The sequence below is a fragment of the Lissotriton vulgaris genome, chromosome 4_1 (genome assembly GCF_964263255.1).
Source record: "Lissotriton vulgaris chromosome 4_1, aLisVul1.2, whole genome shotgun sequence".
NCBI classification, from domain to species: domain Eukaryota; kingdom Metazoa; phylum Chordata; class Amphibia; order Caudata; family Salamandridae; genus Lissotriton; species Lissotriton vulgaris.
The window spans coordinates 75,079,801-75,093,719 of NC_141691.1; the positions used below are offsets into that span (position 1 = coordinate 75,079,801).

At 47.3% G+C, this 13,919-nt stretch overlaps 1 protein-coding gene across 1 annotated transcript in view; it reads left to right on the top strand.

The window, feature by feature from the left end:
• Nucleotides 1-2,861: 2,861 nt before the first annotated feature.
• LOC147718399 (C-type Lectin CRL-like) overlaps nucleotides 2,862-13,919 on the top strand; it is a 37,296-nt gene continuing 26,238 nt past the window's right edge. Inside the window, exon 1 of the mRNA XM_086966713.1 lies at nucleotides 2,862-3,015. Within this exon, the coding sequence (XP_086822839.1) occupies nucleotides 2,955-3,015 (61 nt within the window). The 5' untranslated portion in view covers nucleotides 2,862-2,954. The remainder of the gene's footprint in view (nucleotides 3,016-13,919) is intronic.

Genomic DNA, 13,919 nt, shown 5'->3' on the forward strand with positions numbered 1-13,919 from the left:
TCCGAGCCCTGATGGACAATGGAGAAACAGCGGCCCTCATCCTCCTAGACCTCTCCGCGGCATTCGACACGGTCTGCCACCGCACCCTAGTACGGCGCCTCAGCAACATCGGAATCCAGGACAAGGCGCTGGAATGGATCATCTCCTTCCTCGACGGAAGAACACAGAGAGTCCGCCTACCACCGTACAAGTCAGAGGCCTCCGAAGTCATCTGCGGCGTCCCCCAAGGATCATCTCTGAGCCCCACCCTCTTCAACGTCTACATGAGCCCCCTCGCGGCCATCGTACGCAAACACAACCTCAGCATAATCTCCTACGCCGACGACACCCAGCTGATCCTCTCCCTGACCAACGACCCCGCCGCCGCCAGAGCCAACCTGCACGAAGGGATGAAAGATGTAGCCGAGTGGATGACGACCAGCCGCCTGAAACTGAACTCGGACAAGACGGAGGTCCTCATCCTGGGCCCCTCACCCTCCGCCTGGGACGACTCCTGGTGGCCTCCCGCCCTGGGCACCGCACCCAAACCGACAGACCATGCACGCAACCTGGGCTTCATCCTGGACTCCTCCCTCTCCATGACCAGGCAAGTCAACAACGTCTCCTCGGCGTGCTTCAACATCCTACGCATGCTACGGAAGATCTTCTGGTGGATCCCCACCGAGACCAGGAAGACCGTCACCCAGGCCCTCGTCACCAGCCGACTGGACTACGGCAACGCCCTCTACGCCGGTACCACCGCCAAGCTCCAGAAGAGACTCCAGCGGATCCAGAACGCCTCAGCCAGACTCATCCTCGACATCCCACGAACCAGCCACATCTCCGGACATCTGAGAGACCTTCACTGGCTCCCCGTCAACAAAAGAATCACCTTCCGCCTCCTCACCCACGCACACAAAGCCCTACACGACCAAAGCCCGAGCTACCTCAACAGCCGAGTCAACTTCTACGCTCCCAAACGCCACCTCCGATCAGCCAACCACGCCCTCGCCGCCGTCCCCCGCATCCGAAGAGCGACTACAGGAGGAAGGTCCTTCTCCTACCTGGCCGCCAAGACCTGGAACTCCCTGCCGACCGACCTGCGCCTGACCCAAGACCACCACTCCTTCAGGAGGAAGCTGAAGACCTGGCTGTTCGAGCAGTAGCGGCACCCCCCCCCCCAGCGCCTTGAGACCCTACGGGTATGTAGCGCGCTTTATAAGTGTCACTGATTGATTGATTGATTGAAACCTCAAGGCTGGCTTAATATGAATGCTCAATGCCAGAGCAGCAAAGAAGTGCAGGATATCAGGTCTCAGTATCAAGACTGAAGCTGCGCCACTGTTAGTGGGTGCTCAGTTGTACGATGTGATCGTCATCATTTATTGGGATATCTTGGAATTGTTTGCATTACATCATATCTGATTATCATCTATGCGCTTCAATGGTAAGAGCTCGCAGGCTCAATGCCTAAAATATTGGTGCAGAATGCCTATTCTAAATGAAAGCAAATTTGTGCGTGCATGAATATTGGTGTAAAATGCCTATTCTAAATGAAAGCAAATTTGTGCGTGCATGAATATTGGTGTAAAATGTCTATTCTAAATGAAAGCACATTTGTGAGTGCATGAATATTGGTGTAAAATGTCTATTCTAAATGAAAGCACATTTGTGCGTGCATGAATATTGGTGTAAAATGTCTATTCTAAATGAAAGCAAATTTGTGCGTGCATGAATATTGGTGCAAAATGCCTATTCTAAATGAAAGCAAATTTGTGCGTGCATGAATATTGGTGTAAAATGTCTATTCTAAATGAAAGCAAATTTGTGCGTGCATGAATATTGGTGTAAAATGTGTATTCTAAATGAAAGCACATTTGTGCGTGCATGAATATTGGTGTAAAATGTCTTTTAAATGAAAGCAAATGTGTGCGTGCATGAATATTGGTGTAAAATGTCTATTCTAAATGAAAGCAAATTTGTGCGTGCATGAATATTGGTGTAAAATGTCTATTCTAAATGAAAGCAAATGTGTGCGTGCATGAATATTGGTGTAAAATTTGTGCGTGCATGAATATTGGTGTAAAATGTCTATTCTAAATGAAAGCAAATTTGTGCATGCATGAATATTGGTGTAAAATGTCTATTCTAAATGAAAGCAAATGTGTGCGTGCATGAATATTGGTGTAAAATGTCTATACTAAATGAAAGCAAATTTGTGCGTGCATGAATATTGGTGTAAAATGTCTATTCTAAATGAAAGCAAATGTGTGCGTGCATGAATAGTGGTGTAAAATGTCTATTCTAAATGAAAGCAAATTTGTGCATGCATGAATATTGGTGTAAAATGTCTATTCTAAATGAAAGCAAATGTGTGCGTGCATGAATATTGGTGTAAAATGTCTATACTAAATGAAAGTAAATTTGTGCGTGCATGAATATTGGTGGAAAATGCCTATTCTAAATTAAAGCAAATTTGGGCCTTCATAAATATTGGAGGAAAGTTCATATTGTAAATGAAACCACATTTGTGCGTGCATGTGGGAGGTACACAGCGAATGGCTAGTTCTTCAGTTTCAGAACTGTCCATTGGTCATTTTCAGAGCCTGCAAAAGTCTGAAGAACTTCACCCAGGGCTCTCCAGAGACAACATGAAGCACACAGGGCACCCGGCGGTGCTTTGCCCACTGTGCCCTGTTTCAGCCCCCCTCGCTGAGGGCTGGAGAGATGCCTCCTGTTCACACATCTTGGGTGTTGCAGCGCCTGGCTTCAGTGGAGCCTGCCAGGAAGGAGATACTGATCTTGAAGAGGGTGAAGGGCGCATTGTGGTTGACACGTCTCAGACCTCCTACTAATGCCTTCCATATAAGAACTTCTAAAGAAGGAAGGGGTCAAACAGAAGGTTGAGGGCGTTGGAGACTCATCTCTCGTCTTCTGCAGCCACTGACGTGGGACGGGGTCCAGCACACTCTGCCATGATGACACCCGTGATCGTAGCCTTCATGCTGCTAGGGCGTGTGGCCTGTGGCACTCTGGGTAAGTGCACAATGTCTGTCTGGACCAACATAAGATTGTGCCAAACGATGGATAGGGTCCGATCCATGCCACCTACAGGACCCGAGAAATGCTTCGGGCTTTCCTGCAGGGACAGGGACTGAGAGAGTCTATAGGTTAAGGGGGAACCAGGCTGCACAGAGGGCGTCTAATGGGAGGGCCAGGACAGCACAGAGAGAGTACAGTAGGAGAGACCTGTTAGCAGAGAAACTAATGGAACAGCCAAAACTGGAGTGTAGTGGGATAGCCATGTCGTCACAGAGGGGTAGTCTAATGCAGCACCATACCAGCACAGAGGGAGTCCGGAGGGATAGCCATACCGGCAGGGGGGGGGGGGGGTCTAATGCAGCACCATAGCAGCACAGAGGGAGAGCTACCCCAGCACAGAGGGAGCCCAGAGGGCGAGCTATCCCAGCACAGAGAGGGTCTAATACGGCACCATACCAGCACAGAAGGAGTCTGGAGGGATAGCCATGCCAGCACAGAGGGGGTATAATGCAGCACCATACCAGCAGAGAGCGAGTCCAGTGGGAGAGCTAGGCTGGTACAGAGGGGGTCTAATGCAGCACCCTACCAGCACAGAGGGAGAGCTAGGCTGGTACAGAGGCGGTCTAATGTAGCACCATACCAGGACAGAGGGAGAGCTATGCCCGCACAGAGGGGGTCTAATGGAGCACCAAAACAATTCAGAGGGAGAGCTATGCCGGCACAGAGGGCATCTAATCGGAGGGTCAGACCAGCACACAGAGAGAGTGCAGTAGGAGAAATACGTTAGCAAAGAAACTAATGGGAGAGCCACGCCTAAACTTCGGGAGTGTAATGGGATAGCCACACCGGCACATAGTGGGGGTGTCTAATGCAGCCCCATACCAGCACAGGGGGAGTCCGGAGGTAGAGCCATGCCAGCACAGAGGGGGGTATAATGCAGCACCATACCAGCACAGAGGGATCCCAGAGGGAGAGCTATGCCCACACAGAGGGGGTCTAATGCAGCACCATACCAGCACAGGGGGAGCCCAGAGGGAGAGCCATGCCGCACAGAGGGGGTCTAATGCAGCACCATACCAGCACAGAGGGAGAGCCATGCCAGCACAGAGGGGGTCTAATGCAGCACCATACCAGCACAGAGGGATCCCAGAGGGAGAGCTAGGCTGGTACAGAGGGTGTCTAATGCAGCACAATACCAGGACAGAGGGAGAGCTATGACGGCATAGAGGGGGTCTAATGCAGCACCCTACCAGCACAGGGGGAGTCCGGAGGGAGAGCCATGCCGCACAGAGGGGGTCTAATGCAGCACCATACCAGCACAGAGGGATCCCAGAGGGAGAGCTAGGCTGGTACAGAGGGTGTCTAATGCAGCACAATACCAGGACAGAGGGAGAGCTATGACGGCATAGAGGGGGTCTAATGCAGCACCCTACCAGCACAGGGGGAGTCCGGAGGGAGAGCCATGCCAGCACAGAGGGGGTCTAATGCAGCACCATACCAGCGCAGAGGGAGAGCCATGCCCGTACAGAGGGGGTCTAATGCAGCACCATACCAGCACAGGGGGAGTCCGACGGGAGAGCCATGCTGGCACAGAGGGAGTCTAATGCAGCACCCTACCAGCACAGGGGGAGTCCGAAGGGAGAGCCATGCTGGCACAGAGGGAGTCTAATGCAGCACCCTACCAGCACAGGGGGAGTCCGAAGGGAGAGCCATGCCAGCACAGAGGGGGTCTAATGCAGCACCATACCAGCGCAGAGGGAGAGCCATGCCCGTACAGAGGGGGTCTAATGCAGCACCATACCAGCACAGGGGGAGTCAGACGGGAGAGCCATGCTGGCACAGAGGGAGTCTAATGCAGCACCCTACCAGCACAGGGGGAGTCCGAAGGGAGAGCCATGCTGGCACAGAGGGAGTCTAATGCAGCACCCTACCAGCACAGGGGGAGTCCGACGGGAGAGCCATGCTGGCACAGAGGGAGTCTAATGCAGCACCCTACCAGCACAGGGGGAGTCCGACGGGAGAGCCATGCTGGCACAGAGGGAGTCTAATGCAGCACCCTACCAGCACAGGGGGAGTCCGACGGGAGAGCCATGCTGGCACAGAGGGAGTCTAATGCAGCACCCTACCAGCACAGGGGGAGTCCGAAGGGAGAGCCATGCTGGCACAGAGGGAGTCTAATGCAGCACCCTACCAGCACAGGGGGAGTCCGAAGGGAGAGCCATGCTGGCACAGAGGGAGTCTAATGCAGCACCCTACCAGCACAGGGGGAGTCCGAAGGGAGAGCCATGCTGGCACAGAGGGAGTCTAATGCAGCACCCTACCAGCACAGGGGGAGTCCGAAGGGAGAGCCATGCTGGCACAGAGGGAGTCTAATGCAGCACCCTACCAGCACAGGGGGAGTCCGAAGGGAGAGCCATGCTGGCACAGAGGGAGTCTAATGCAGCACCCTACCAGCACAGGGGGAGTCCGACGGGAGAGCCATGCTGGCACAGAGGGAGTCTAATGCAGCACCCTACCAGCACAGGGGGAGTCCGACGGGAGAGCCATGCTGGCACAGAGGGAGTCTAATGCAGCACCCTACCAGCACAGGGGGAGTCCGAAGGGAGAGCCATGCTGGCACAGAGGGAGTCTAATGCAGCACCCTACCAGCACAGGGGGAGTCCGAAGGGAGAGCCATGCTGGCACAGAGGGAGTCTAATGCAGCACCCTACCAGCACAGGGGGAGTCCGAAGGGAGAGCCATGCTGGCACAGAGGGAGTCTAATGCAGCACCCTACCAGCACAGGGGGAGTCCGAAGGGAGAGCCATGCTGGCACAGAGGGAATCTAATGCAGCACCCTACCAGCACAGGGGGAGTCCGAAGGGAGAGCCATGCTGGCACAGAGGGAGTCTAATGCAGCACCCTACCAGCACAGGGGGAGTCCGACGGGAGAGCCATGCTGGCACAGAGGGAGTCTAATGCAGCACCCTACCAGCACAGGGGGAGTCCGAAGGGAGAGCCATGCTGGCACAGAGGGAGTCTAATGCAGCACCTAATGCAGCACCCTACCAGCACAGGGGGAGTCCGAAGGGAGAGCCATGCTGGCACAGAGGGAGTCTAATGCAGCACCCTACCAGCACAGGGGGAGTCCGAAGGGAGAGCCATGCTGGCACAGAGGGAGTCTAATGCAGCACCCTACCAGCACAGGGGGAGTCCGAAGGGAGAGCCATGCTGGCACAGAGGGAGTCTAATGCAGCACCCTACCAGCACAGGGGGAGTCCGAAGGGAGAGCCATGCTGGCACAGATGGGGTGTAGTGGAAGTGTTATGCTAGCACAGAGGGGTTGTAGTGGAAACGTTATGCTAGCACAGAGGGGGTGTAGTGGAAGTGTTATGCTAGCACAGAGGGGGTGTAGTGGAAGTGTTATGATGGCACAGAGGGGTTGTAGTGAAGCGTTATGTTGACACAAAAGGGTTGTAGTGGAAGCATTATGCTGGCTCAGATGGGTTGTAGGGGAAGCGTTATTCTGGCACAGAGAGAGTGTAGAGGAAGCGTTAGGCTGGCACAGAGGGGTGTAGTGGAAGCGTTATGATGGCACAGAAGGGTTGTAGTGGAAACGTTATGATGGCACAGAGGTGGTGTAGGGGAAGCGTTTTTCTGGCACAGAGGGAGTGTAGTGGAAACGTTATGATGGCTCAAACACAGTAGAATGGAAGAACGATGCCAGTGGCACAGAAGAAGAAAAAATAGGGGAAAGCACAATTCTCTGCAATGCGCGGTTGGAGCAGTACTCGAGAGGCACGCAAGACTTCTCTCGTAGAAGAAAACTTTCCTGAGTGTTGGATGGCTACATTGTATTGTATTGTAATTGCATTTATATAGCGCTTACTACCCCTAACGAGGCGTCAAAGCGCTTTTTCGGCGAGTAGTACTCCACTCTGGGACCCATAGAGCATTAGTGTTGAATTAGTAAAGTGAAACATGCAAGTACATTTTAAGTGGTGGATAGGTTAGTCAGTTACTTGGATTTGGAATGATAACAGAAGGATAGAGGAGGAAAAAAGGTTTGTATTTATATAGCGCTTGTTAACCCTGATGGAGTGTTGAAGCACGCTACTCCGGAAGCCCATAAAAGATTAGTGGTGAATTAGTATGGTGAAATATGAAAGTAATTTGAGTGGTGGATATTAGTCAGTTATTTGGAGTGAGAAGGATAGCAGAGGGATACAAATGGAAGAAAGGTTTGCATTCATATAGCACTTGTTACCCCTGATGGGGTGTTGAAGCACGCCACTCCGGAACCCATAAAGGATTAGTGGTGAATTAGTATAGTTGGATATGGAATTTGCGAAGGAACATGTTAGTCTGTTAATTTTATTTGAAAAGGATACTGGAGGAATAAAAGGGTGAAGGATTTAGTTTTTTTATTTTGTTTTTAGGTCTTAGCAGTAGAAGAAGGCTTTTGGATGAGTAAAAAGGAGTTTTGGAGGGAAAGTCAGAGGGAAGAGTTTAGAAAGGTTTGTTTTGGGGGATATGTATAGTAGAAAGAGGTGTCAGATGATAAAAGGATGGGTAGAGTAGGAGAGAGTCAAGAAAGGGTTATTTTGGGGATCATAGTAGTGGTATGGGGTTTTGGATAAATGAGAGTGGATATAGAGGATATATTGATATACGCATTGGCTGAGAAATAGGGTAGTGCAATGGAAATGCTAAATTAGAAGAAAGTGATAAATATATAGATCCATAAGTACCTTAAGTTTGTGTATGTGGATCGTGTGGGCTGGGCAATTGCTAAATAGGAAAATTGGCAGCATTTCTTTCCCTGGCCCTGGCCAGTCTCGAACAGGCTCAAACAGGCAGCTGCCCTTGTCCTCTCCGCTCTTAACAGACTCAAACAGACAGCTGCCTTTGTCCTCTCCACCCTTAACAGGCTCAAACAGGCAGCTGTCCTTGTCCTCTCCGCCCTTAGCTAAGACGCCCGGGCTGAGACGCCCTAACCCTGGCCATTTATAGCCCTACTAATCAGGTGACCCCTTCAGCCAATGGGAACCCTAGCCCTAACACTATCTAATCTCAACACTAGCCCTAAAATCTGGCACCAATAGGAGACCAGGACCTTACCATCCTATAAGCACTTTGAATACTACAGCTATGTTTCCGGTATACTTTTCTTTCTTCTCTTTCTTCTCTTCCTTTTAACGTATTCTCCTGCACTGTCCCCCTGCGTACATTTGATTTCTTAGTCTGTCCATTTTCGACTGTTCCATTTCCTGTCCAATCACGTTTTTCATGTTTCCACAATATCTACTGTCCAGCTTCCCAACACCCACTATGATATTTCCCTCACGACCTTGGCATGAAACTGCCCAGCCAAATAACACATATATTGTCTTTTTTATCCTTTTTACATGTGTGGGCTTCACTGGGTGTTCCGTGCCCTCCCTCTCATGCCCACACAGTGCCACAGTAATAATTATCTTGCAGTGACATGGATGCCACCCTATGTGAAATGTTTCATTGAAACTAAGAGAACGTCACATGAAGTTTCATGCAGCAAAACTGAGTTACCCCATGTGAAGTGCCATGCAGTGACAGTGACAGTGAAGTACATCCATGTGAAGTGTCGCTCAGTGACAGTGATGTCAATCAATGGGCATTGTCATGAAGTGGCAGTGAGAGACATCCATATAAAGTGCCTTGCAGTGACAGTGAGATACAACCATATGAAGTGCCATGCTGTGACAGTGAGATACACCCATATAAAGTGCCATGGAGGAACACGGAGAGACATCCATATAAAGTGCCATACAGTGAGTGTCAGATACATCCATATAAAGGGGGTCATTAGGATCGCGGACGGACCTGAATCCGTCCGCGACCCCAGAGTACGAGGGAACGTCCGCATGGGCTGCAGCGTTCCTTCTGTGCAGATTAGGATGTGACCGCCAGGGTGGCGGTCACATCCTCTATCTTTAACATTGCGGTGGGTGCAGCTTCAAGCTGCACCCGCCGCAATGGTAAAAATGCATGCACAGCATTTGCGTGCACAAAGCGGCAGGCACCGCGCGGTGCCTGCAGCTGTGTGCACGCAAATGCTGGGGGGTACCATAGGTACCCCCATGTGCACCCCCCACCACCCCTTCACCCAGGGGGCCCGCAAAGGGCCCCCGAAGTGAAGGTCCGTATGCTTTTCCACGGTGGAAAAGCCGCTGTGGAAAAGCATGGAAGTGCAGACATCCTAATATGCCTGGCGGTGTCTGATAGACACCGCCAGACATGTTATTGCTTTTCCGCCGCGGTCGGAAGGCGACTGCGGCGGAAAAGCTGCAGACGGAAAACCAGACCCACCAGCCATCCTAATTTGGAGGTGGGTCTGTGGAGGCTCCGCAGCGGTTTCCCCGCATCATCCGGGCCGGCGGTGGCTTCCGCCGGCCCGGAGGATGCGGGAAAACCGCAATCATAATAAGCCCCTAAGTTCCATGCAGTGACAGTGAGATACATCCATATAAAGTGCCATGGAGATACACTGAGAGACATCCATATAACGTGCCATGCAGTTATATTGAGATACATCCATGTAAAGTGCCATGCAGTGACAGTGAGATACATCCATATGAAGTGTCATGCGGGGACAATGAGATACATCCATATGAAGTGCCATGCAGTGACAGTGAGATACATCCATATGAAGTGTCATGCCGGGACAATGAGACATATCCATATGAAGTGCCATGAAGTGGCAGTGGGATCAAGTCAGGTGAAGTGCCAGGCACCGACAGTGAGATACATCCATATGAAGTGCCAGGCAGTGAGAGCGAAATTACCTCTGTGAAGTATCATTCAGTGACAGTGCGCTCAATGCATGTAACCTGACAAGCAATGACTGTATGCTCAATTCAAATGGAATGGCATTTGGTGTCCATGACATCAATCAATGTGAAGATACAACGACATGAAGTTGCATGCAGTGACTGTGATATCAATTAATGTGAAGTGCCATGCAGGGGCAGTGAGATTAAGTTGTGACTTGCCACTCAGTGCCTGTGAAATACATCCACGTCACGTGCCACTCACTGCCTGTGAAATACATCCATGCAAAGTGCCAGTGATATAAGTCATTGGGTTTTCCATAAAGTGGCAGTGAGAGCAAGTCAGGTGAAGTACCATGCAAAGACCTGTTCATGAGAAGTGCCAGGCAGTGACAGTGAAAATACCCCACGTTAAGTGCCATACAGCCACAGTGCGATAAATCGATGTGAAGTGCTGGTAAATGACAGGTAGATACACCAATGTGAAGTGCAAATAATGTGAAGTGCCATTCAGTGACAGGGAGATCAATTTAGCGGGAGTGCCATGCAGTGACAGAGAAAACATATCATGTGAAGTGCCACGCAGTAGCAGTGTGCTGCCTTCGTAAATACCTCACCTAAAATGCCAAGCCGTGTCAATGACATCAGTCAATGTACAAGTGACAATGACATACATGCAGGCTGCCTTGTAGTCAGGTTACATCACCACATGTGGAGTGATGATTTGAGGCGACAGAGAGCTCATTCAATTTGAAGTGCCATATACCAACAATTCCTCTCTTTGTAAAGTGCCAGGCTTTAAAAGTGAGCTGAGTCAACATGGGCTCACTGACATACTATCTATAACAAAAATATAGAATTACACAAATATCGAAGATAAAATATTGAATACAAAAATATCGACTTCCTATCTACAAACAGGTAAGTACAAAAATATCGAATAAAAAATATCGTTAAAAAAATATAGTTAGTCAAAATATCGATTTTTTTTAAATATCTTAAAAATAACTTTAAATTAATCGAATATTAAAAATAATTAACTAAAATATACTTAAATAACCTTAAAATTATTAAATAATTAATTTAAGTTATAAAAACAATTTTATTTTTTAAAACATATCTATATATATATATATATATATATATATATATATATATATATATATATATGCTCAAAGGCAAACAAACATTAAGTCCATAACCCACGCTCTCAGGAAGCAACGAGGAGACACCAAAGTATGGCCAGTGATTGGCCAGGATTAAACAGCACTGGCCATACTTTGGTGTCTCCTCATTGCTTCCTGAAAGCGTGGGTTATGGACTTAATGTTTGTTTGCCTTTGAGCGGATTATCGTCGGGTGTACTCCGCCGACGTCCACGCCACCTTTCACGGGTCAAGGGACCCGGAAGGAGTTCTGATGGGAAGCTAATATATATATATATATATTAACATAATATTAAGAAAACAATATACAATATCTTTACCGTAGGATAGCGTAGGGGTACAAATTTCTATTCCCACTCCAGTGAGTGCAACAGTAGGGAAAGCGTTGGATAGCGTAGGGGCAAAAATTACTATTCCCACTCTAGTGAGTGCAACAGTAGGGAATGCGTTGGATAGCGTAGGGGCAAAAATTACTATTCCCACTCCAGTGAGTGCAACAGTAGGGAAAGCGTTGGTTAGCGTAAGAGTAAAAATGACTATTCCCACTCCAGAGAGTGCAACAGTAGGGAAAGCGTTGGATAGCGTAGGGGTAAAAATGACTATTCCCACTCCAGAGAGTGCAACAGTAGGGAAAGCGTTGGATAGTGTAGGGGTAAAAATGACTATTTCCACTCCAGTGAGTGCAACAGTAGGGAAAGCGTTGGATAGCGTAGGGGCAAATATTACTATTCCCACTCCACTGAATGCAACAGTAAGGAAAGCGTTGGATAGCGTAGGAGTAAAAATTACTATTCCCACTCCAGAGAGTGCAACAGTAGGGAAAGTGTTGGATAGCGTAGGGGTAAAAATTACTATTACCACTCCAGTGAGTGGAACAGTAGAGAAAGCGTTGGATAGCGTAGGGGTAAACATGACTATTCTCACTCCAGAGAGTGCAACAGTAGGGAAAACATTGGATAGCATAGTGGCAAACATTACTATTCCCACTCCAGTGAGTGCAACAGTAGGGAAAGCGCTGGATAGCCTAGGGATAAAAATTACTATTCCCACTCCAGAGAGTGCAACAGTAGGGAAAGCGTTGGATAGCGTAGAGGTAAAAATTACTATTCCCGCTCCAGAGACTGCAACAGTAGGGAAAGCGTTGGATAGTGTAGGGGTAAAAATTACTATTCCTACTCCAGTGAGTGCAACAGTAGGGAAAGTAAATGCTTCATATATTAATAAAAATAAATTAAATATTAATTCCAATTACAAATTAATTAAAAATAATTACCAATTTAATATAATATAATAATTAATCAATTAAAAATACAAATAGAAATTAATTATTAAAAATCATTACCTATTAATACAAATTAATTACCAATTAACAATTCATTAATTAGCAATTTGAAAAATAATTAACAATTAATTCAAAAGAAATACCAATAAATTTAAAAATGTAATTAATTACAATTAAATTACTTCCCACCCTATTCCCCTATAAACCCACAACCCGCTACAGAAAATAAAATAAAATTACCATAATTATCAATAAATCAATTAATAAAAATTAATTTCCAATTATAATTTAATTAATTACCAATTAAAAATAATTAACAATTAATTCAAGATAAATACCATTAAATAAATTAAAACATTTCATCAATTATAATTTAATTACTTCCCACCCTATTCCCCTATAAACCCACAACCCGCTACAGAAAATAAATTAATAAAATTAACATGATTATCAATTAATAAATTAAGTAAAATAATGACCAATTATAATTTAATAAATTACCCATTGAAAATTAATTAACAATTAATTCAATATAAATACCAAGAAATCAATTAAAATATTTAATTAATTATAATTAAATTACTTCCCACCCTATTCCCCTATAAACCCACAACCCGCTACAGAATTAAATTACGCAAAAATTAAACACCATAAAATTCATTACTTAAAAAAATTATAAAATATACACTTTTTACACATATACTAACATAAAAAACACTTTTAAAAAATTTGATATTATTAAAAAATCGATATATTTAATAACTATATTATATACTTCGATATTTTGACTTTCTATATTTATGTAAATCGATATTAACTTACTTACCTCAAATTCGATATTTTTGTGGACTATATTCGGTCCATTCGATATTTTGTCCATTTTATATTTAACTTCGATATTACTGCAATTCTATATTTTTGACTCGATATTTTGACTGTTTACCGGCTGTCATGCAGTGACAGTGAGCTCAGCCCACATGGACTGTCATGCAGTGACTGTGAGCTTACATGGACTGTCATGCAGTGACTGTGAGCTCACATGGACTGCCATGCAGTGACAGTGAGCTCACATGGACTGCTATGCAGTGACAGTGAGCTCACATGGACTGCCATGCAGTGACAGTGAGCTCACATGGACTGCCATTCAGTGACTGTGAGCTCACATGGACTGTCATGCAGTGTCTGTGAGCTCACATGGACTGCCATGCAGTGACAGTGAGCTCACATGGACTGCCATGCAGTGACAGTGAGCTCACATGGACTGCCATTCAGTGACTGTGAGCTCACATGGACTGTCATGCAGTGAATGTGAGCTCACATGGACTGCCATGCAGTGACAGTGAGCTCACATGGACTGCCATTCAGTGACTGTGAGCTCACATGGACTGTCATGCAGTGACTGTGAGCTCACCTGGACTGTCATGCAGTGACAGTGAGCTCACATGGACTGCCATTCAGTGACTGTGAGCTCACATGGACTGTCATGCAGTGACTGTGAGCTCACATGGACTGTCATGCAGTGACTGTGAGCTCACATGGACTGTCATGCAGTGACAGTGAGCTCACATGGACTGTCATGCAGTGACTGTGAGCTCAATACTCATGGATTGTGATGCAGTGACTGTGAGCTCACATGGACTGCCATGCAGTGAATGTGAGCTCA